Below are 23,776 nucleotides of genomic sequence, written 5' to 3'. Positions count from 1 at the left end.
AATTGCTCTTGATCTTTTATTGAATTAGATCATGTTGGGGTTGGTGTGATTCAAATATTTATCTGTACTTGTCACTAATGGCGAGAGTCAGGTTTGCCAGGAATTTGTCCATGCAAACATGGACCTCTGGGGTGAAATCCTTCGGGTACAGCATGGCCATCACCACAAGGATGCAGTGGGACAGAATCTGTGTGTGGAAAATACATGAAATTTATTATATTAAATGTTGCTTTAATTCATTTAAATACATTTAGTATGTACACAACTGTACAAAAAAAACATTTTGTCTGTCAAATCCCTATGATTAATTCATAAAAAGTTCAACGTCGCCAAGGTATGCATTCAAATTTAAAATGTTAAAATCTTGATAAATCATGAAAAAGGCAAAGTTAAGACACAGTAATGATAGTATTTGATTTTATCTGTTGCTATAAATCCAACAAAGGCAGGCAAGCTCCATTGACTTGACAGTTAACTATTGCAACGTGACAACTTGAATGACTCGGCTCTTTTCAAAAGCATCAAACGAGCATGACGAGTGTGCACACCTTGAAATTGGCCGGGTCCACTCTCAAGTTAAAGGCATGCAGCTCGCTGAGGGCCACCAGGCCGTCGGTCAGGTTGTCAATTTTGCCAATGGCATCGTTGACACCCCCCATGATCACCTGGCCATGCTTCTTGACTGAAGGGGAGCCCGGTTTCACGTCCTTCCAGTGGGCAAAGTAGGTCTTAGTCTGGGGGTACACAAAGACCATCCTGCAAAGACAAACAAAGCCAGCGTTAAGGAATCCTCACATGACGCGTGTCTCGTCTTCGCCGGCGTCGTATTTACCTACTCAGGGCTTCGTTCCCGATGAGGTCTGCCTTTTTGGATGCCACGCCCCAAAAGGCCTTGACTGTGTTTTTGTCCTTGGTGCTGAGACTCATCTTGGCACTTTGAATAAAAGCTGAACGCCCCGAATTTGGAGTCTTTATATAGAGTGTGGACTACAGGCCCACCCTTGATATGATGTGTGTGCCTGCCAACTGGATGGCATCCAAGTGGTGCAGACTGCAGGAGATACAGCGCATACCCACCACCAAAAACACACACACACAAAAAAAGGGTCAATTTATCATGACACTAAACTGTTGTACCCATGTGACCTCATTACAACTGTTGATCTAAGGGACAACTAAATGATGAAATGTAGTATTTATCAGAACATCAATTAGCAAGTATCGATGGAAAAAACATGTCGAATTTGATTTGCTTATTCGAATTGAGATCTTGCTGATCCGACAGAGACACATGCACGCACACACATGTCTATAGGAGCACCTGCATGAACTTTTGTCTCATATTTTAGAACCTACTGCGTAAAAATCCCAAAGTGGAAGTTTCCTAGCACAAAAAAAAGACACGACAGGTTCATTGTTACTTTTGATCGTTTATTGCAGTTGAGCCCAACAGAGAGCAGGAGAAATGCTTTGAATCCGCTGGGCGTGCTTGAAGTTGTTTATCTGTACTTCTCAGCGATGGCGAGAGTCAGGGCTGCCAGGAACTTGTCCATGCACAGGTGGACCTCCGGGGTGAAATCGGTCGGGAACAACATGGCCATCACCACAAGAATGCATTGGGACAGAATCTGAGGATGAAGAGTAGAGAAAATAGATGGGAACTTAATATAGCCTTCAATTAAAATCATACCAAATTGAATAATACAAGATGTCAATTTGACAGCCAGAATGTGGCAAACAAAAAAAAATGAGTGGGACAAATGTGCCCACCTTGAAATTGGCTGGGTCCACTCTCAAAGTAAAGGCGTGCAGCTCGCTGAGGTTCATCAGGCCAGGTGTCAGGTTATCGATTATGCCAACGGCATCGTTGACACCTGCCATGATCACCTTGCCGTGCTTCTTGACCGAAGCGGAGTTTAAACCCAAGTCCTTCCAGTGGTCAAAGTAGGTCTTAGTCTGGGGGAACACATAGAGCATTCTGCAAAGGCAAACAAAGTTAAGGAAACGTCACGGGATGCAGTGTCTCGTGCTCGCCGGTGTCATTTACCTGCCCAGGGCTTCGGCTCCGATCACGTCGGCCTTTCCGGCGGCCTTGGCCCAGAAGGCCTTGACCGTATCTTTGTCCTTGTTGGAGAGACTCATCTTGGTGCTTTGGATAAAAGCTGCATACCCCAATGAGGGCAAATTGGAGCCATTATATAGAGTGGAGACAACAGACCCACCCTTGATATGACGTGTGTCTGCTGAATGGCAGCCAAATGCTGCGGGCGATGCAGAATACACCCAGCGCAACAACAAAAACTGAAGTTTAAAAAGTTTACGGCGGATGAAACACGTAGCAAAAACATTTACCCAAAGTATCATTCATTTTGAAAATAAAAATTTACTGAGTTGGAGTGTCCTGGTGATTAGCAACTGGAAAACTTTGCGCAAAATATTGGCGCTACCGTAGCGGGTTTTTTTGGCAAACACTTGGTAGATGTACGTAATATTCTTATCAGCTCACATGCACTGCACATTAAAAAAAAAAAAAAAAAATCAAATAACTGTCTTGTTTTTTCTCTGTGGGGATGCAAACACACATTTGAGTTGTTCAAGCGCTAACAAAGCCAACAATAATCGATTAAAAATAAATTAAATAAGTAAATAAAGGCACATAAATTCATGGAATGGAGGGGGGGGGGTATTTAGCTTCTCCTTAGCAATTTATTTTATCCATCATAACTTTAGGTCAGCTCACATAGACTGTACATAAAAAAAAAAATCAGATAAGTATCTTTTTTTTTTCCCCAGTGGGGATGCAAACCCAATTTTGAGTTGTTCAAGCACTATTAAAGCCAACAATAATTGATTTAAAAAATTTAAAAAGTAAATAAATGCACATAAATTCATGGAGGGGGGGGGGTATTTAGCTTGTCCTTGGCAACTTATTTTATCCATTTAGGTATCTTAACTTTTTGTTTTCACATGCCCTCTACAAGAGACCTTTTTCCAAAGACCGCCTTAAAATGTTAACGCCAATTTAACATTAGCGCAAACTGAGCTGTTATTTAACTTTAAAATGAAAGCAATATATTTTGAGTCATGAAGTCGTAATATTACAAAAACATTTTGGAGGAAAAACGAAATTGCAGTCTTGTGAGAATATATTTTTTCCAACATTAATACGACATTATGTCAAGTCAAAAGATTTATTTCAATGTAATAGCTGAACATAGAAAACAAATGTCATCTTTGGCTCAAAAACATTTCAATTGTGTGGCAAATAAAAACTTCTGTCATCCATATTCTGATGTTCTCTTATCTGACTTTGGGTGAGGCCCCCGTACGCCCTCTACTAGTCGCCAGCCAATTACAAGAAAAAGAAAAAAGTTTAAAAATTAAGGATGTTTACGCTATGCTACCCTCTACTGGACATCACTGGACTATACATCAGAACATAGCAGACATTAGAAAAAAGTATTTAGTCAATGACAAAGAATGTGTGGAAATTAAGTCTTGAATTAAGTCCAAAGTCATACAACACATGCAAAAAAAATTGTAGTGCAACTCAAATATTTTTTTTGAAAGTAGTTGGAGGTCTCCAAACGATGCTAGTGTGTTTGTTGGGCCTCAGTTTGCTCCTGAGTGACGGGGAATTCCAGGGAAGCCCTGAAGACAGGGGGCACCCCCTCTTTCTCTTCCGCCATCAGCTCTTTGGGCTCCTCCGGCATCGGCTCTTTGGGTTCCTCCGCCATCGGCTCTTTGGGCTCCTCCGCCATCGGCTCTTTGGGCCCTTCTGTGATGGCCTGCTTAGCCACCGGGGCGTGGATCCGCAGCTGTCCGTCCTCCATTAGAGAGCAGGACAGTCCGGAGAGGTCCAGATGAGGCGAGAGGTGGATCCTCTGCTTGAAGCCCACCTGTGAGGCCGCTGAGGAGGCGAAGGAGGCTTTGGAGGACGGAGATGAGCAGGAGTGGCTTTCCTGAGCGCCCGCCTGCTTGGTGGCCATCACCAGGAGGCTGCGTCCCTCCAGTTTAACGCTGATGTCGCCGGGGGCGTAGCCGCGGGCGTCTAGGGTCACCAGGAGGTCGTCGTGCGGCGAAGCCCGCTGGACCTGATCCTGCCGGACCTGAGCCCGCGTCTCCTCTTCTTCGGCTTCGTCTCGCTCGCCCATTCTGAGTGCATAGAAAAGACATCCAACTTTCTAACAACAGCTAACTTTCATCCAACCATCTCTCATATCTCCTCCATCACGTACCTGAGGAAAGTGGAGGCCAAGCGGGGTGAATTAAAGAATCCAGATCCATCCTTGAAGAAACTGTCGGCTAGCCCAACTTTGCGGGTGAGGAGGTCCTGTCGTAGCGAGGAAAGGGGCCACAGGAGCCCTCCCTGGTTGAAGAAAGGGTCATCGCCAAAGAGGCTACTCAGGGCTGCGTGTCGGGACATGAGGTTGCTGTTCTGGAGCGGAAACTAGCTCGGGTGGACGTCTTGTTCCTTGAGCTTCTTTGTCTGGCTGGTGTGGTCACTTCTCGCCTTGATATACCTCCACTATGAGCACCCGCCCCCCCCTTCTTGGTGCTATTTCCAGAAGATGAGCTCAGGGCTGCTCCCATGCATCACCCAAGGAAGGGATACCCTGGGAGCCGTCAGATGGCTCAGCAAGGCTCATGGCGACATCTTGTTTGTGTTTCGACTGAGTCGCAACAGGTGGCGTCAAGACAGAAAAACTCCCCCGTTAGACGGCATAAGAAAAATGGTAGACAAAGTAGCATCCACTTTTCAAAGTTGTTTTTGAAAGAAAATTAAAAAGACACATTTAAAAAACAAAAAGCTTCCCCCTCGATATCTTACGAGTCATTTTCAACACATGCGGAGCGAGCAGCTGTCAAATGACTAACAGCTGGTGGCTGCTAAGCACAAATTTAGACAAACACATTTAGGTTACAAGGTCTCATCGCCGCCATCTTGAGGGATGAGCTCAGTACATTGGCGTCCGCCATGCTAACGTTACAAGAAGCGAGCGTCACGGCTATTTGCGGCTTGCACCAAAAGTAGCCTCTTGTTTGAGATGTATTATACTTTTCCGGTTTGTTGTTTTTGAGTCCTTTGAGGGGACATAAAGTGAACCCAGAGGTCTATTATTAGGTTTTGAAACTAGGTTTTATTAATTCCAGTAAAATTAAGTAACAAGTAATTTGAGATGAGCTTATCGTTATTTCAGTATATCTTTTTGTGTTCTGTGTGATTTCTCTGTTTTAACATATTCTTATCGACATGACGAGGCGATATGTGCAAATGTTTTTTGCCACTTTGAAATTCAGAAGCATTGTATTAAAAAACAATCCAACAATTTTAGGCTTTTTTTTTTAAATTTTGCTTTTATTGATGACAAGCACACAGTAAGGACATGCTGCTGCTGCTGCTGTCTGTTTTCCTGGGGACTGTTTTCCTCCCGTTTATCTGTATTTCTCGGCCAGGGCCAGAGACACGGCGGCCAGGAACTTGTCAATGGACACATGCACCTCGGGGGTGAAGTCACCAGGGAACAAGTTGGCCAAAACCACGAGAATGCAGTGGGTGAAAATCTGTGAAGAAGAGGATTGCACCATAAATTACGTCGCCAACCTCATTTCATTGTTTGAGAGCATAATGCTTCAATTTACAAAACGAATTTACAGATACAAATTCTTCAAAGTGGATTTTTGTGGCTTTGTGGTTCTTGCATTTTGTTATTATTCACTACAACAAATATGATTGTTTATCTGGTTATGCCAATAAATGCTCTTCCAACAAATGTTCGTACTGTTTTTAAGAGGGAAACTATCACTACAATATTTAATAGGATGTAATATTTATAATTTTAAAATATCATTTTATGATTACTTAAGACGCCTTTTGGTGTGCACGGCCTGACCACCAGAGAGCAGTATAGTAAATTCGAGAAGACAAAAAAATTAATCGCTATTGTGGCATGTCATGTTTGTTGTTTACCACAGAGCCTGAGGGCTGAATGTGTACTATCACGATTATTGATATTTGGTGTTTTTTTTTCTTTTTTTGCATGAAGCTAAGAGAAGTTCTGTGTCCTGTTTGAAATACGCACCTTGAAGTTGGCGGGGTCCACTCTCAGGGTAAAGGCGTGCAGCTCACTGAGGGGGAGGAGACCTCCCTTCAGGTCATCGAGCATACCCACGGCGCTGCCAACACCGGTCATGATGGCCTTGCCATGAGACTTGACGGGCTCGGAGCCGGGGCTCAAATCCTTCCAGTGGGCAAAGTAGGTCTTGGTCTGGGGGTACACAACGAGCAGCCTGTGTGAGAAGAAGACACCAGTGAATACAGATGCAGATGGAAGAAGGCAAAAATATGAGTGTTGAAATAATATCTACCTGGACAGAGCCTGCGAGCCGATATCCTCGGTCTTTGGGGCGATTTTCTCCCAGAAGGCCCGGACGTTTGCCTTGTCTTTCTTGCTGAGACTAGTCATCTTTGCAGTTGCTATGAGAGCTCTGATGCTACTGAAGTTTGACAAAGGGCTTTTTATAGGCGAAAAAACCCGGGCGCACCCAGAAACGCCTCTGAGGAGATAGGCTGCCGTGCGACGACCTGAGAGATAACGCAATATCTACTCGTTGAGCCTCACAGTGACACTTCTCATCGCTGCTCATTGTATAGTTAGATACCACATGAACCATATATAAAACCTAAATGTGCAAAATTTGAAATGTGGCCTAATCGGACTGCCTGTCTTTGAAATACACAACAATAATGTAGTCACATTTATTTACTGTTGGCAACATACCTAGTAATTAATGCACTAGCAGGGGGGGTTAGCTACACATATACGCGCACGCATATATACATCCATAAACACATACAAATAGTTTGTACATATCAAATACAGTAATATTCAAATATTGCATAAACATTCTTTGCTAACTTTGTTCTGTATTTCAAAGACAGGGGCAATTCGATTAGGCCAGATGACCAATCTTGGCACTTAACACTGCATTTACTTTATTTCCAGATTAAGACTTGCATCTACTTGGAAGGTTTCTTATCTGTGCTGCAGCTGCCAGGGGAGGAGCCACCCAAGTGACACTGCAGATAATTCCACTCTCTGAAGTGTGCTTTAAAAACTAATCGGCATATAATTGATGAAATTGATGCTTTTCTGCTTGACGTTTATTTACTGTTGGCAACATACCTAGGAATTAATGCACTAGCAAGGCGGTTCAAACTTTTTTAGCTCAAGGGTCGCATTTAATTTTTAGATGCTGCAGATCATGTGTTCATTATTTCATTATTCATACTTTTGGAGATTTTTTTTTAGATGCAACGGGTGCATTGTTACAAAAAATGCTGGCCAACTGTGCATTGGAGCAATTTAATGTAACTCAGTAAACATGAGTGTTATCTCAATGACTCCTCCCAAAGTCGAGCTGATTCTTGAGAACGCTGGTGCAACAAAAGGGTGTGTCGGGGTAGATAATACTATATAACAAAAATACAAAAAATTCAAAGGGGGCAAAAATAAGTTTAAAACTTTATTAAATAACAACAAAGTATAACTATAATAAAAAGAACAAGCTACATATGTACAAATAAGATCAGAAATCTGAGGGGCAGAAAAGCATTCACTTCTTCCTGAGCCTCTTCATGAACGTCACCTCATCTCTGTTCCTAATCCCATAGCTGCAAATAAATAAACATATAAAAAATGAATAAATGTAAAATATTAAGATTAAAATGAATAAGACACAAACCGAGTTTTAATTCACTTACTCTTTCAGTCTCATGCAGTCATCTTCCAATTTTTCCCCCTGAAACACCAAATTATAACTCCTCCAAATGTACTTCCTGAAAAGGCATTTTATTATTAGTTTATATCTACTGTATCATGTATTTTTGTAACATGCCAAAAGTGTTTACGAGTCATTCTATTTCTTACCAGCTGATGTGGATCACGCCACCTTCACGCTGCTGCTTCAGCTGAACGAACCTGCGAATGGCTTTCTTCAGGTCCAGCACACTGGCATCTTGTACCACCACGATGGCTAAAATAAAAACATCTAAACAATCACCACCAAATACCATATTGCATTTAAATAAAATAGATAAATGAAACTATAACTATACGGAATTGTATTGTAATGTAAATAATTCTTATGGGAACATAGTGTATTGTATTTTTTTGTTGAAATAATAAAGGGCTATATAGGAAAAATTAAAACTTTTTTAAAAATTACTTATTTAAAAAAAATAAAATAAATAGATTAAAACATTTGGAAGAGAAAATTCCAATTCTATCCATCTTCAAAACCACAATTAAAATATACTTACGCATTATTTCTCCATCAGCCTTTAAAACCTTGACAGTCATGGCCTGGCCGTACTCCAATGCAATCTGAGAATTGATTTCCTCCAACGTCACCTAAAAAATACCTCATTTGGTTTGCATGGTATTTTTCCTGGTGCCTAGAGACCCGCCCATGCCTGATGTAGGCAAATTGCTGCAAATGCACCGTTAATTTCCATTTAACATCGTAGTCATAATCTCTTTTAATCTCAAATTCTTTCCTTTTTTAATCGCCTCCTGGTCTGTTAAATTTGGATTATTTAAATCAAGATAAAATCACTGGTGAGTTGTATTTAAAAAAGAAATAATTCATTCACAATATCAACAACAGTAACAACAAAATGCATGGGTATGACAAATTGTTTCACAAAGAGACTAACAACAATTTATATTATTTATCAAGGTGTTTGTTTGAAACAAACGTACCTGAATGGGAAGATCGCAGAGTAATGGATCTTGTACCAGGTGAGCGAGTCCCTCCTCAAAAATATCCAAAACGTCAGCGTGAGTTAAAGACTCCTCATCTTCTTCTTCATCCTCATTAGCAGCAGCAGTCATGTCTGATACCTTTTGCAATTCTTCTTCATCCTTTACTATTTGTTCTACAGCGGGATCAACGCTCGTCTTCTCCATTCTAACGCAACATTGATTTGTATACAAAATGTGTACGTTGTAAATTAAATGCCGGGTTAAAACAGTTACTCGTTAGTAAGGTTCCGCACAAATTTTGTTCCGAGACGGAAAACGTTTCCGTTTATTTTAAATAACAAATAAATCGTTGTGTATATTATCGTAAATTAAAATATGAAGAAATAAAGCAGGAGGCAGTCACTAAAAAAATGTGTACTATAAAACTCTATCCAAAACCGACATTGCATTAGTAAACTAGCAATAGAGCAATAAATGTTAACTTTTTAAGTTTGACAAAACAAATTACAAATTAAGACACAACAATAATAATTGCTTTAAATGGAAGTAAAACTTTAATCATCCGAGACGTTTAGGTAATCTTGTGTCTTGCGTTTTCCAAATGTTACGTCCGCCCCTGCATGTGGCCCATCAAAAGGTCAGGGCGTGCCTTCGGAGGGGGGGCCCGCAGTCTCTCGGCCCTCCTGCCCATGGTGAGGATCCCGGCGGCTTGGTTCCGTGGCCCGTGCAAGAGATGCTGCAGGCGGCTATCCAAGGGACCCTCCTCTTCCCTGCGCTTGCCCAATGTCAGGATGCCGGCGGAGGCGTCGGCTGGCCTGTTGCTGACCCAGCCCGAGCGACACAGCAGCAGGTGCAGGCGACACACCCGCGACGGCTGCCTGCAGCATTCGTCGGACACGCTGTCAGGGTCGCAGCGAGCCAAGTGGGGCAGCAACACCAGCGCCAGCACCACAACCGTCACCTTTTGCCGAGATACACACATTAAACTACTAGAAAAATACAATTATACAACACATTAAACCGAAATTAAAGACTGAATTCCAAACGTGGTGAAATCAATTAGCGTATTAATTTAAACTTAATTAAAATATATATATAAAAGTACATTTATGCATTTAATTTTAAGAAAACGTAAACAAGAATATTTCAAATTCAATCATTACATTAAAATGAGAAAATCTAAAATATTTTTAAAAAATCTACAATAATATATTTTAGTATAAAACATTTGAACTAGTATTTAAATGTATCTAGGAAAATAACTGCTTCCGTATTTTACCTTGTTGGCTGCGTTTGACCCAGGTAGCATTTTCAGTTTGAAGTTGAACCACGTCATCTTCTGGCTCCCTCTTCGGGGGAGCCCAAGCCTCTTGCTTTTATACGGCTTTGCGCCCAACGTGACAAAAGAGCCCTCAGTTTTGCTCATCTTCCTGCCGTTAATTAAATCTCCTTGACCAGATCATCTCCAGGACTCTTGGATCCGGTGTAAGTATTTCTTTGTGGTGGCGGACCGACGACTTATTAACACATGCCACGATGGCGAGTAGTCAGGGAGTCGGGCTAATTAGCCGCATCCGTACTCCTATTTAAATATCAAGTTGGCCTTTCTTGAATGAGATGAAGCTAATTGGTAAGGATGCTTAATTGGCTAATTCCCTCACAGTGGACAGATGAGACATAGCTGGCAAATGTTTATGTTGGGCCCTGGCTTAAACGTCATGTTCTTGTTTAATGCCATCGGATGGACGAATAAGGCTGCAGCACATTTCATATGGATCAGAAAAAGAGAGACATTTAAAACAATGACACCAGTTTTAATGGGTCACGTCAATGAGATTTTACAGAAGCCACACTCACCTTGCAGTGAGGCTGTATGTTGTATTTTTTTTCACACATATATCTATTCTTTTTATGTTTTGTGGACCCTGGGTGCTGTGGCGCGGACCCGTAATTCCCTCATTGCAGTCCACCCATGCGGCGACTGTCCAGACAATAACGTAGAATTAAAACTCTTAAAAATAGACAGAACCACAAACAATTAGAATCAGTCCTTCTTACAATTTAAATAGTTCACATCAAGAGTCACTATAATTTGTGTTGAATCATATTTTCTGATTGTGGTTGTTGCCCAAGATGTTGAAACTAAAAAAAAAAGGAATGATTCCCGAAGTGTTCCTCAGGGCAAACAAATCAGAGGACTGAAAATTGTTAAGAAATAAAAATGCAGAGGCAAAGTGTGACCACGTAGGAAAGCGGTCATGAGGTGCAGCCTGTACCCACAGAGTGGAAGAATAGAAGGTGTGTGGGAAAACGATGGCACCCCGAGAGAGAACTTTGGAGATAGCAGAAGAAGAAAACATGTGCGAAGCGTGAAAGTGAAAATTGACATCTTCTTCTTCTGCTCTCTCAAGTCTAACCTTCACACTTGTGTTTCACTCCTAGTGCGGCGGGTCTTCCTCTTTATCATCTCCTTTTCTTGACCGCTTGCCTCCAGATGTTTCCCCTCATTTTTTTTATCCTCTCTCGGGTGCTCGTCTCCGTGGGCACAGGCTGCGGGTCAGCAGTGTCCCGGTCCGGCCGGCTCGTCGCTGAATGTCTCCTTCTCCGTGATTGAGTCCAATGGTCCGGCTGCTCTTTGCTGCTCAAACTGGAAGTGTGGCGGCAAAGCTGGAGGGGGCGTGTAAGCAGGTGGTTTCGGAACACTTTGGAACAGCGGGAGTGGAGAATGAGCAGTCCAAGGTTGGGGTTGCGAGGGGGACGGCAGCGGTGAGGCCTTGGCCTGAGGCTGCGTCGGGTGTTGGTGGAGATAAGGCGGGTGATGTTGCAGCTGAGGGGAGGCTGCGCCATTTTTACTGAGGCCGCAGGACTGAGCTGCGCAGTGGATCTGACGGAAAGTGTCCAGTGCCTCACTCTTGGCGTGCTTCAATAGGTCCGCCTGGCCCTACCACCAAACACACAAAAAAAATCAATATAAAAAAATCTGCCACGGTTCCTTTAGTGTCATTATCAATAAAAGCCACAAGGGGGCAGTGTTGCGCCGTAAACACAAAGAGCGTTTGCCAGCTTTTCTCAATGTACTCATATTAGAAAGGTAAACTTCTCTGCTGGAAATGAGATTACGCGGAACACGCAAGAATGAATAAATCATGTGTTCGAACCCCCCAACCCCCGAACAAATTATGTAAATTGTGACTCAGCGGGCATGAAATACGACGGCGACAAGCTTTGCCTCTGGAGCGCGATGGAAACGCACTTGGGTGCAGTCACTGTGCGACAATCCACGGGGGACTAAGCTTGCAAAATCCAACTGCTTTAGCCTTATTAAATTGCTAATCCTGCTTTTTGTTTGTCTAAATCAAACAGTCTGTTTAATAGTGGCTTTTAAATCATTTGTCTCGTCACAATTAATGGCAATTTTTTTTTCTTAAAATGCAGCATAATTACAAATAAACAAAACATCACGTTACGACAGTCAAGTGAATTGAGAGAGTTGTTTGACCTAAATTCAGCCTCCATTAAATTTAGTAGGAATATCAAAGCTGGGGAGACTCCCAAAAAAAGCCTCCAGTAAGTCAAACAGGAAGTCTGGCATTTTGGTTTGAATCTGTCATTTGATTTTTTCCTTCCAGGAGTTCTTTAAAAGCAAACTTGTGGCGAAAATATATATGATAGCAAAATGACACAGTTGATCGCCACCCCCTACAACCTGCAATAATGGGCCAGCCATTTGGATGTTAGATTCCACTTTAAAAGGAAAATCAAATCCTTTGTCTCTCTTTTGTATCATTTGAACAAGGTCACTTTAGAGAAAGAATGGCGCAGAGGCAGTCATGTTTGGGAACATCATGTCTTGCCATTAATGCTTGCCAGCAGTCTTGAACTACTCAAGGCCATTTTTGACAGAACGCACGAGTTTGCCTTGATTAACCACCAAGCAGCTTGTTTGCATTCTTTGCTAGAATTTATCATCGCTATGTGTCATCAAATGCTGTTCAAGCAAATGTTGAAATGCTTGTCAAGTCTGTGCTTTTATCAACAACAAAAAATACAGCACACTTAACATGCCATATTTCTCATCTTGCTGAAATTAGAGAAGATGGTGCTTGTGGTCACCTTGAGCACGGTGATGTTCCAGGCGTAGCTCTCCATGGCCTTCTGGAGTTTGCGACCCTTCAAGCCCTCCTTGACACCGATGCGGTGCAGGTCCTCGTGGAAGTCCAGACCTGCACATGTTATCAACAGCGTGCAATTTAATCATTTGGGATTTTTAATTATTTTTTGGTTGTTTGGACTTTTAGTTTTTATATTCAAAGCTGCTTAAGTGCATTTAAAGCAGTTGATTTTCACGCTGCCAATCCGCTGTTTGAGAAAAAAACCTAAACTGACGCATGCTATGTTAGATGCTATTTTGAGCATATGCCTCAGGCTACTTAAAAAAAAGAAAAAAAGGACACAAGTGGCCCACAATCTGAACATGTTTCTTTACAACATGCCACTGAGGAGGATTTACAGTACAAAACAAATCAATGCCACAACACGGATGACACAAATCACAGACAACTTTGACCTTCGGCGACGCTCGACGGGCGCGTTTAAGTCGGAGACGGATGGGCACTAGCGCAACCGAGTGCGTAATTGGTCTTTAAAGCCGTAAACATCATCTCATGCGGCGAGGAATCTGAGGTTTATGTCACAAAAATGCTTTTCTCCTTGGCTGAATTGGGCCTTTGAGCTAAGCTAAGTGGCAGTGCGGGTAGCCGGACGCGAGTAGCCTCAAAAGGGAGCTTATGTTGCTAATAATTGTTGTGGGTTCGGAAGGAAACCTTGCTACCGCCACAAAGGACATTAATTCTAATTAAAAAAAAGGCTTTCCTTTAAATATCTTCCTTTAATGAAGGCAAAAGTAGAGCAGGTGGCATCTGGAAAAGCCCCGGTGCGTCTCAGCTGCATGTCCGGCTAAGTGTTAGCGATTCCTCGTGCCTTTAGGGAGCCAAATCATTCCACACCTCCCCATTCTCATCAACGTATCGCTACTTGACCGCCGCCGCGGACCACAAGTCGTGATTGCCGAGAGGATCGTTCATCACTTGATGTCAACTTGCCATTTTAATCACACGTGTTTGAGCGAATAATGAGCGTATTGTGTACCTCGTGATTGTTAGCGGCCGTCGTGAAAGAAGGCTGTGTTCAAAGAACTTGGAAATAGAAAATTCAAAACGCATCTTGAATGACTTTTGTATCCCCAAAGAATATTTCTTTGTTGCCACTTGGTAGTTTATACGACGTGGGCTGTCGTGCGGCGAATCTGATATAGAAAACAATGGAACGATTGACTGATTTACTCTTCTGATTCCATTTTGAAATATGACCAAAACCAAATGACATCGCAGCCGCCTCTTTGCTATGCATATATAAATGGCAAAATAATTGATTTGTGAGTGGATGAAAATGAGCGCACTCAACTCGCTGTCTAAATGAGTTTATGAAGTACATCCTAGCAAAAACTTTGAAGTCGACGCTAGCAGTGAAACTTTAGAAGGATTTTTTTTGCCCCCTCTCCCCAGTTGATTCATTATTTGTTAATTCTGCCTTTTGCATTAAAACGGCATCTCCACCTCGAGCCGTTTCTCATATTAGTGTCGACTCGATGGCTGAAGCCTATAAATCAACTGAAAAAAAAGCCCCCCCCCTACCCCCACCTCTCCTGAAGAGCTTTTCATCCCCCACACGCCATCACAGCTATTCGTTTCACCGTGTGCTTTTCTCTCAGCTGCAGGCCCCTTTGTGAAAATGAGTGTGCGCGCATTGTGTTCACCTGCCCACCGACATGATCGACACTCAACGTCGAGCTTCGTTGTTAGCGGCTGCGGGGGCGGAGATACGCGGCCAAGACAAAAGGCGCCGGGACCTTTACGCCGGCAGGATGTGAAAATGGACAAATCAAACGTGTCGTCGTCCGCATCTATTTACAGACTGTCGGGCATGTTAACCGGGCTCCCCTTCTCTGTTTTAGTTCTTTCATAACGAGACGGCAGCCAGGTAGCTCAACGGCGAGATCTGGTCTGCTTATTGCTAAAGTGCCGCAAGTGGTTACGCAACCTCGCTCAATCCTTTTGTTTGCATTCATACCAACCTGCGCGCTGTGCTTGCACAAGTTTGCAGTAGACGCCGTCTGCCGATTCGATCAGCGTTCTGCTCGTCTGGATCATCTAGCGACAAAACAAAATCATATCTGGTCATATATATTAAACACTTAAAAAAATCCTTTGGAGGTCAACACTGAAGTTGCTTACCATGTCGTAGGCGTTGAGGACCTTGCGCAGCAGCTCGGGCACCAGACCCTGAGCTTCCATGGTGGGGTAGGTCTCGCTCAGGTCCACCGTCACCCGAAGTGAGCGCTCGCTGTTCATCAGCCAGGTGGACACGGTCAAGATGCACTGCTTCATGTTGGCGGCCGGCGTCAGACCGCAGAGCTCCTTGAAGGACACCATGGCGTTCTGGAAAAGAAAAATGACAGATCGGCTTCTTATAGAGTTTATAGGTGCACTGACTGAATCTTCTGGCTTGACTTTAGCTCACAATATCAGAACCATCACACAGTCTTTGTGCGCCAGCCATCAGTCACTTCGATTTAAATCACAGCCGGGAGAACAAACCGACCGGCAAAAACAAAGCCAGTTGATGAATAGAGGCACGGAAGCAAACAAACTTCTGAGGCAACCAGGCTGTTTGGGGGATTTAAGAACCGACCCACGCTCGCACACTGTGGGAACCGTCTGTTTCCCCGGGCTGGACCGGCGGAAAAATCCGCTCCACATCCCAAGAGGACGTGCCGTGGCACCTTTGCGGAGAACAACAATGCCATCATCTGTATGCCGAGTTCAGATGAGCACCTCAACGAGCCGAGAGAGAACAACTTAAATGGACGAGGGAGCGGCGCATAATTACAAGTGCCGCCATTTTACGCGTGTCCCAGTGCGCTTTTAGAGCTTCCCTTATTTTGCGCTTGTTGTTTATTTACTTCAGTTCATTCTGCTGTGCAATACAAATCCACAGTAGTGTTGCGAGAGCCAACAAGAGGCTTGTGTTTTTAATTACGCCCTCTCCACCCTTCCCACGTTTCGCCAATAGAAGCTTTGGGTCCCCTTAACAACACTTCTTTTGTTTTTGTTTCAATGTATCCCCCCCCCCCCCCCCCCTTTAACGGGGGAATGGCATTGCGAGGAGGTGTATGTCAGATCAGCCGTTTGGCTTTAGGAAAAGGCAGCCAACTTTCTACAAACATTCAAACTGAAACAATATGAGAGTTGCTCTTCTTTTCGGCGCCACCTACCGAATTGGAGTAGTAATGCGGACTTTTTGCCACCTGGAAACTTTGCAATAAGAACAAAAGGGTTTTAGCGCCGTAATAAAATATTTTGACAGTTATGGATACTTTTGAGATGATAAGCATCAGATGATTATAATTTTTGTCAGTTTAGGACTTGAACTTTGCTTTGGTGTTTCACAAAAGAAAGCCACGCGGAGACGTGGCGGTTGATGCCATCTGGGTCGTTGGCTCTCAGCCCGCCGTCGCAACCTAGATCCATGTGGCAGGTTCCACGCAACCGGCCACTACAAAGCTTTTGCCAGCATATTTTGAGTTTACATATAAAAGAGCTTTTTATTTATTGCGCATCGACTTCCTCATCTTTTATCCACCACATCAAAAACGCACATTTCCATTTCAAAAGGAAACAAAAAGGCGGCAAGCGTTGTTTGATCGGGTTAACGTATCGTCTGTCTATTTCTAATTTCCATGTCAACAAGATTGACATTCCGTGATACATGACGCTGTCCATTTCTAACCTGAACTGGCGGAGACATTTACTTGTGCTTATTAGTCAAATTTAGGCACCGGAGGAGTTTTAAAGTCATTCTCTGAATGCCTAGCAACGTGCGGCCCATTAGCGCTGGCTGCTAATTGTCCCTCATTAATGATTACACTATTCATACACCGCCTAATTGCATACCATTGTTGCAGTATTGGCTCTTTCTTACGCAACATTAATGGAGCGCAATTAGCCGCGCGGCGACGGTGAAGTGCAGTCGGAATACTTCTCGTCAACTTGGAACAACCACGTGGAGGTACTTAGCGAGGAAGGAAGTTTGACATTGTCTGGCTTAATGTAGCAGTTCAAATAATTGATTCTTTTTTTTCAATTAGGGCATATTTCCTAGACGCTAATGCTCAGGATGGCTTTATCCTCTGACAAGATTTATTATTTTTATGTCATCTGCTAGATTACAAAAGACGGCAACACGTTTGATGGCTAAATCCTTACCTGGACATTTTCTCGGAGGTCCGTGGCCTCCCGAAGTGGTTGGGTGGATGCTCGGAAAAGTTCGTCCACCACTTTGATCCCGGTGGTTTTGGTATTGGTGTATTCGCGGGCTTTGCGACCTTTCCTGACTGAAATTCCTCTCTTATGGGCCTTGCCGCCTCCCCGTCTGTTTGTGATGGCCACGTGGACGAAGAGCGTGGTGTTGGGTAAGAACTCTCCCGTCAGCGACTGTAGCGGGACGTGCCTGTACCCGGGCTGCAAGCACTCAAACGGGATGGTGTACTGGCCGATGAACTCGTCTCCGATATAGTCGTCGTCCAACACCACGAAACGCAGGACGGCCAATTCGGGTAAATTGATCTGGAATTCAAAACTCTCATCAAAAATGGGGTTGTCGCCGTTTTGGGACACGGTTTTGGTTCTTTGCTCGGCACAATCGGCCGGGATGCCGTGGATCTCCACGTATATGTACGGTTCCACCACGTCGCCCTTGGCCGCCGAACCGCGAGGCTTGGGGAGGTTCTGCCCGCTGATGACTTTCATGTGAAGGAGCTGGGCGGAAACCCCGGGCAAGGAATCCCGAGCGTTGGCGCTGAAGTAGGACACCTCCTCTCTCATGATGGCCGGCCTCAACACGTAACCGCAGTTACCGTTTTGTCGAAACCAGCCGAGGTTGAGGTCCATCATCAGGCCGGGCGTTTGGTAGTTCATGGCGACGATTTGGCAGCCGCATTTCCAGAAATCTTGCGGGTTCATGTTACTGGCGTCGATCCGCATCGGGGTGGGGTAAACCCTGGAGAGGAAACGCTTGTTGTAGCAGACAAACTCCTCCGGAAACTCATTGGCGAATCTGTTGGCGTCGACCTCGTTGAAGGAGCAAATCTCCCAATATTTCTGGTCCCTTTTTGACGTCTCAAAGTCTCGGAACTGGACCGATTTACAAAGAGACACGAGCTCAGAGAGCTCCTTGCACAGACGGAGACTTTTACAACCGTTTAGTTGGTCTCTATCTTCTACTCTGACTCTTCTGGACATTTCGAAACCTTCTTCCTCTTCAGTCACATCACCTTCGGGTTCTGTGCAACCGTGCTCGAGTCTCTTACCCTTGAGAAGGATTTTCCCTTTGAGTGTCTCAGGAGAGGGCAGATAGTTTTCTTCTTTGTTGGGGGAATCCACATACAGTTTGTCCCCGAGAACTTTTTTCATATGTTGGGCCATGACCTTCTGCTGAGAGACGGAGCAATGAGCAACTAAGCAGAGGATGAGCGGATACTCGGAGCTCTCAAAAGCATATTGGTTGACGATATCCAGGACCTTGGAGAATGCCAGCTGCGAGGCCACGGAACTACCGACGTACACCACCGGCTCATTATCGGGACCGTCCCAGACGACGACCTCGATGCTGCGGCAGCCCATCCGCAGAACGCGAATGTAACTACTGATGTCGGAGGAACCCCAGAAGTGATCTTCCAGAAGAGAGGCATTATGTGAAGAGTTGATGTAGTAGTGGGACAAGGGTTGAGTCATATCCTGGCACACCCGCTTGTGCTGCGGGTCGAAGATGTGGCACTCGGACGAGAGGAGGTAATGCGTGAAGCCATCAATGGAGAGGTAAATCTGTTCCCTGCCTTCCGCCGTGGGCTCGTATCTTAGAACCATATCCCTACACGTGTCCTCCGTCACACCTTCTACACCTTGCTCCACCTCCACGAATAACATAAGGTCTTTACAGTCCAAGTACTCCTTGTTACTGGAGTACTGCATCAGCAAGAAGAAAATTTCCGGACGCGTGCAAAGCTCGCAGTAGGCCTCCACAAATGTGTCCATGTTGATCGCTTCACCGTATTGGTCTTTGGCTTTCTGGAGTTCTTTGAATTTGAGTTCTATCATTGCCTCTTTCATTCCAGGGTTGAGCCCCTTGATGATTTGAGTGGCCCTGAAAAGATCAACGTGTCCATCTTTTTCCATGTCTGCCAGCTCAAAGACCGAGCTGATCCAAGATGTCCGTACGCTGGGCTGGCTGGGCTCCACCATGTCGACGGGGTGCCTGCCGTAAGACACCAGGTATCTCAGGCCCATCACCCAGGTGCTGACCACGTCGGCCGTACTGGCAACCAAATCCAGCGACTCGTAGTTGTCCCCGTAGATGATGGAGAAGGCGCACTCATCCGGGAACTGATCAGAGAGCCCGTTGCTGCGAAGGACCGGAGTCTTCTTCCCTAATCGGACCTCCTTAATGCTCTTGATCTCCAGCTTGGCCTTCTCTGAGTCTTTCTTGGAGGGTTCCCAGCGGAGCCAGTGCATGTCCGGGTCCAGCAGGAAGTACCTGTTGTACATGCGCGAGTTGGAGCGCACCTTCTTCATCTCGCAGCCTTCCATCATGAAGGCCATGCACGCCGCTGTGCTGTTGATCTTGCGGTCGCTCGGCATGGAGCTGAAGGAAACCGTCTTTTTCCTCACTTGCCTCTGTTTGGACCCATCCTGTCAACAAGAGAGGGATTTAAAAAAAAAAAAAAAAAAAAAAAAAAAAGAATTAACAAGACTGCATTCAAAACACAGCATTTTATTAATATTGAAAAATTATATAAAATATAAATAGTATGTAAAAAAATTGATATATATTAATAAATTATATATATATATATATAAATTAATATTATATAAATAATATATTATTAATATTATATAAATATATAATTAATATTAATAAATTTATATAAAATATTAACTAGACTGCATTCGAAACACATTCATACATTTTATGCATATATGGGACTCTGTAAAACGAAAAGCACACCACCTCAATGCGACGTTTTGCGCAATGTGTTTTGATGCATCAACGCTAAAATGTGCAGCGGAGAAGCAGATTTCAAGGTGTTTGTTTACACCGTGCGTCTCGCGCGGTCATTGCACGATGCCGTTCAGAAAAATTCATCTGCGACAGACGTGGCGACAGAAGCGGCCGGGGGTGAGAAAACCAGTGCAGATGGTGAGGAGGCCTCCAGAGTCCCCCCCCCGGTCCCGCTGGTGCGATCAAATCACGTCAGAGCGTCAGAGCGTAAAAATCAGAGCTTTGCTGTCCTGAAATTTGTAAAATGGAGATGAAAGAGGAATAGATTTGGTAACATGATTCTAAATGACTTTACAGGTCATCGTCAAACCACAACCACACGTTTCTTGATCACCCCCACCCCCTCGAGCTGCCACACTGAACCCAAGGAGGCCATCATTAAACCCTCATAGACTTCACCCGCCCCCCCAAAAAAATCTGCACGTTCAGAAGCATCTGTTTGGTAGAGAGCAAGAAAGAGAGGTGACGTGGATCTATGCTAACAAGATTTATTTGCAACAGGGAGATGGGGGGGGGAGCGGGGGTCACTGATGGAGACAGAGCGCGTGTGAATTTAATGAGTTTAATAACTTGATTTGTTTAGATGTTTTAGACATGCTGTGCAATCTCAATGCCAATAAAGCAAATTAAATCACACTGCGGAGAAAAACCCTTGCGGAGGAGGAGACACAGCTAACACTTACGGTAGAGGCTACGGCGACTAAGCGTGTTTATACTGGATTTTTCACACATGAAGAGGTTTAATTTACAGGGGTGGATCTAAAGGCTGTCTGAAGATGACACAAATACAGAGAAGATAAGCAGCTCCAGCTCAATTGTATAGAGCAGTGCTTCTCAAATAGTGGGGCGCGCCCCCCAAGGGGGGCGCGGTGCTATTCCTGGGGGGGCGCGTGTGACCCTGGGGAACAGGCTTTTTTTTTGGCAGTACTAGAATAAAGTGTAATTGCGCGTTTACTACAGCAGGGGGCAGTGGCGCTCTCATTGTTACTTCTGTCACGTTTGCGACAGTGCAACATTTTACGACTTACAAGACAAGTTAGGATAGTCACGGTGGGGAGGGGGGGCGCGAATAGTTTTCTTCTTGCTAGGGGGGGGCGTAACAGAAAATAATTGAGAAGCACTGGTATAGAGTGAAACATCGAGGTTACTCCGCTAAGTGATTCAGCGCTGTCACCAAATATGTTGCTGCAGCTGTTACCGAACGCTCTACTATTTGTTTAGATGCAGTGAAAATATCGTAGATGGATATAAAAAAAAAAAAAAGGCTAAACTGTCCTCAGTTAGTTAATTGTGTGGAATCGATTGATCGATTGCTGACACGATGGATGGATGGATGGATGGATGGATGGATGGATGGATGGATGGATGGATGGATGGATGGATGGATGGATGGATGGTGGTCTCACTCATCTCAGTCTCCCATTGTGCAGCACATCCCCAAAAATGTTTGTGGTCTCTAATGTGTGAATATCTGTTAAAGGTCTCAGAGGAAATGTGTAAAAAACAAAGTGTGACTGGATCGTGTGGACAGGCCTCAACACCCGCCCATTTATTTATTTATCTTTACAGAAAATGCATTTACACCTTCATACGGAAGGTTATTTGACGCTAGGCCCCTTTGCTCGGAATACAAATCGCCCGCTCGCTGTTAGCACTGCGCGCTCCTAGCTAATAAGTGGAAAGCCTCCAGAGCACCTTGTAAAAGGAAAAAAAAACACAACAAGCAATCTTGCTAATTAGCGGCCCGCCGAGAGAATGGAGGTCAATGCTATCGAGCTGTCAAACGCCAGCGCTAGCCACTTAGCACAGTCGCGGCGTCAACGTCAAAACGAATGTCCGCTTTGCCCGCCAGTCCTGAGGACGCCTGATATATTTATGAGCTAATGTTGTTTTTCAAGTGCAAAGAATTTCTACTTTGTCGCTTGTGGTCCCGCTCCCCTCGCTGCTTTCCCGTGACCTTGCATTAGCAGTGGGGCCAATTATTTTCAGGTGAGTGCACGTGCGTGGGTGTGTTGCTGAGCAGTTCGACTGGCGGTCTTCATCAGCCGGGCCTTCTCGGATTTTGTCGCAATGCCAGCTAGAGCCGTGAAAGCCATGTTGAATTATAACACGCCAAAGCACAAGTAGGAACTTGTTTATCCCCGAGTCACCTCGTAATCCCCCCGCCGATGCTCATCTCGCTAATTCAGCGGGGGATGTTTGAAGGTCACTCATTTGCCTCCTCGCTCGTCAGGGCTCCCACTTAATTAAAGCGTCTCGTGGTCCCTAAAACACAACGAGCAACTCTAGGCCGCAGGGTTCCCAGAAGCCGCATGAGGAATCGGCTCGCCGTTAAATTTACTGCTGTTTACAAACGAGACGAGCGCTAGCAATTAGCCGCGGAAAAGATTTCGAACTCACTTCAAGTACCACTTGGAATAAAAGCTTGTTTTTATAAAGTGCTTTTCAAGGGAATTGAGTATCACGTAGCTAATGCAGATTTGAAGAAGCTAAAATAATTAGAGTTCACAGTCACAATGTAGTTGCAAGTTAAGCATCTATTTCGACTACTTTGGTTGCCTTGAGACACAATCGAGCCGACTCAATATAAAATAATTCCATATAAACAATTTAGGTAAATAAAATGCATTGATAAAATGCACACACGCACACACACACACACACACACACACACACACACGCACGTCCTCCGCTCAATGCTCAGTCCTCCCTTGTGGTCCAACTGTGTTTTCTCCTGCACTCATTATCACAGTGGTTTTCCTAATTTCCCGGATGGTTTTCCAGGCACAGGCCGCTGAATGTTTGCCAGAAATGTTGACGAGCTCAAAGACGGTCGATCAAAGTGTTGCCACATGGCTTTTTGTCCTGCTTGCTTTTCACAGCCTTTCTTTTGCATATCTTTTCACATTATTGTTTGGTCTCCCACTTCATCTTTTGACTGTCACTCAAATATTTTTTTTTCCATCTTTGTCTCCATTTTATGAAAAGGATGAGTCAGGAGCGGCGCTGCGGATTCTTCACTCTGTCATTACTACTTCCGATTTCTCACACTTTAGCGCTGACCATGCACACACACATCAGCCACGAGAAGCCCCAAATATCACATGCAGACAGAGGAAGTTGAGGCCCAGCCGGGCAGGAGCAGGAAGCTGACAACCGACAAAATGGCATCCTGCCGGTCGCGTTGCCACAGAGCCTGACGCTCCCGATGAATCAAACGACTAGCTGCCGCAAGATTACAAGTGACACGAAGGCAACTCGTAAATGTTATCTAAACGAAGACCAATGTGTGTGTGTTTTTTAATATCCCGAGAAACATCAGGGGGATTCTGTAAGTCTGAACACACGCTAACGTTTGTGGAACAGCGCTTTTCCATTAAATATCGTCGATCTGACTCTTTGACACCGCAGCCTCGGTTCTCTTGAGTCGATGCGGCCTCGCGAGCCAAACCTTGACAGTCTGCATTGCAGCAAAGAAAAGAACCATTCACTGCCGGCGCAACTGCAGTCCTCGTCACGCTGGCTTTTATATTCTCTCTTTTACATTTTTTCTAAGCACCATCCAAATGAAACATCTTCTGGAGACTACACATCCTAATTTTCACTTCCTATTGAAGCAAATAAATCAATCGCCGATATTGAGGTTGAGCACAGATTTGATATGAAAGGTGCATTGTTTGCGTTGTATTTTGTTCCCTCCTTGTATTGAATTTGAAACAAAGCGTGACCTTTAAATAAAAGCTTTGCATTGTGGTTTTTTTGGCCTAGCATGACATCCCAACTTGCCTATCCTTTTGTCACAGGAAGTCATAATTAACATTTAAATGAAGACA

The 23,776-nt window shown here is 44.3% G+C and overlaps 7 protein-coding genes across 7 annotated transcripts in view; all 7 read right to left on the bottom strand.

Moving 5' to 3' along the window:
• Positions 1-2: 2 nt before the first annotated feature.
• Positions 3-992, bottom strand: LOC133170887 (hemoglobin embryonic subunit alpha-like). Its single transcript, XM_061304079.1, has 3 exons — positions 833-992; positions 549-756; positions 3-187 (listed from the first exon to the last, which is right to left on the bottom strand). The coding sequence occupies exons 1-3, from the start codon at positions 925-927 to the stop codon at positions 59-61; spliced, it is 432 nt and encodes a 143-aa protein (XP_061160063.1). The 5' UTR covers positions 928-992; the 3' UTR covers positions 3-58.
• Positions 993-1,410: 418 nt separating this feature from the next.
• Positions 1,411-2,208, bottom strand: LOC133170689 (hemoglobin embryonic subunit alpha-like). The gene is made up of 3 exons (XM_061303802.1): positions 2,048-2,208; positions 1,771-1,978; positions 1,411-1,628 (listed from the first exon to the last, which is right to left on the bottom strand). The coding sequence occupies exons 1-3, from the start codon at positions 2,140-2,142 to the stop codon at positions 1,500-1,502; spliced, it is 432 nt and encodes a 143-aa protein (XP_061159786.1). The 5' UTR covers positions 2,143-2,208; the 3' UTR covers positions 1,411-1,499.
• Positions 2,209-2,686: 478 nt separating this feature from the next.
• Positions 2,687-4,873, bottom strand: hspb9 (heat shock protein, alpha-crystallin-related, 9). Its single transcript, XM_061303800.1, has 2 exons — positions 4,239-4,873; positions 2,687-4,155 (listed from the first exon to the last, which is right to left on the bottom strand). Exons 1-2 carry the CDS (start codon positions 4,424-4,426, stop codon positions 3,594-3,596), a joined length of 750 nt encoding a protein of 249 aa, XP_061159784.1. The 5' UTR covers positions 4,427-4,873; the 3' UTR covers positions 2,687-3,593.
• A 465-nt stretch (positions 4,874-5,338) lies between these two features.
• Positions 5,339-6,529, bottom strand: LOC133170693 (hemoglobin embryonic subunit alpha-like). Its single transcript, XM_061303805.1, has 3 exons — positions 6,370-6,529; positions 6,084-6,291; positions 5,339-5,565 (listed from the first exon to the last, which is right to left on the bottom strand). The coding sequence occupies exons 1-3, from the start codon at positions 6,465-6,467 to the stop codon at positions 5,437-5,439; spliced, it is 435 nt and encodes a 144-aa protein (XP_061159789.1). The 5' UTR covers positions 6,468-6,529; the 3' UTR covers positions 5,339-5,436.
• A 985-nt stretch (positions 6,530-7,514) lies between these two features.
• On the bottom strand, positions 7,515-9,020 carry snrnp25 (small nuclear ribonucleoprotein 25). Its single transcript, XM_061303803.1, has 5 exons — positions 8,766-9,020; positions 8,324-8,414; positions 7,932-8,037; positions 7,766-7,840; positions 7,515-7,675 (listed from the first exon to the last, which is right to left on the bottom strand). Exons 1-5 carry the CDS (start codon positions 8,970-8,972, stop codon positions 7,618-7,620), a joined length of 537 nt encoding a protein of 178 aa, XP_061159787.1. The 5' UTR covers positions 8,973-9,020; the 3' UTR covers positions 7,515-7,617.
• A 317-nt stretch (positions 9,021-9,337) lies between these two features.
• Positions 9,338-10,396, bottom strand: hcrt (hypocretin (orexin) neuropeptide precursor). The gene is made up of 2 exons (XM_061303804.1): positions 10,048-10,396; positions 9,338-9,729 (listed from the first exon to the last, which is right to left on the bottom strand). The coding sequence occupies exons 1-2, from the start codon at positions 10,192-10,194 to the stop codon at positions 9,373-9,375; spliced, it is 504 nt and encodes a 167-aa protein (XP_061159788.1). The 5' UTR covers positions 10,195-10,396; the 3' UTR covers positions 9,338-9,372.
• A 283-nt stretch (positions 10,397-10,679) lies between these two features.
• The window catches only part of LOC133170753 (inactive phospholipase C-like protein 2), a 44,641-nt gene continuing 31,544 nt past the window's right edge, over positions 10,680-23,776 (bottom strand). The window contains exons 21-25 of the mRNA XM_061303883.1: positions 17,093-19,573; positions 15,062-15,265; positions 14,902-14,977; positions 12,882-12,991; positions 10,680-11,709 (exon numbers count right to left, since the gene is read on the bottom strand). Coding sequence (XP_061159867.1) covers positions 11,326-11,709; positions 12,882-12,991; positions 14,902-14,977; positions 15,062-15,265; positions 17,093-19,573 — 3,255 coding nt within the window. The 3' untranslated portion in view covers positions 10,680-11,325. The remainder of the gene's footprint in view (positions 11,710-12,881; positions 12,992-14,901; positions 14,978-15,061; positions 15,266-17,092; positions 19,574-23,776) is intronic.

The sequence above is a fragment of the Syngnathus typhle genome, linkage group LG17 (assembly GCF_033458585.1).
Source record: "Syngnathus typhle isolate RoL2023-S1 ecotype Sweden linkage group LG17, RoL_Styp_1.0, whole genome shotgun sequence".
NCBI classification, from domain to species: domain Eukaryota; kingdom Metazoa; phylum Chordata; class Actinopteri; order Syngnathiformes; family Syngnathidae; genus Syngnathus; species Syngnathus typhle.
The sequence above is the reverse complement of the archived record's forward strand: the minus strand, read 5'-3'. Positions and strand labels throughout refer to the sequence as shown.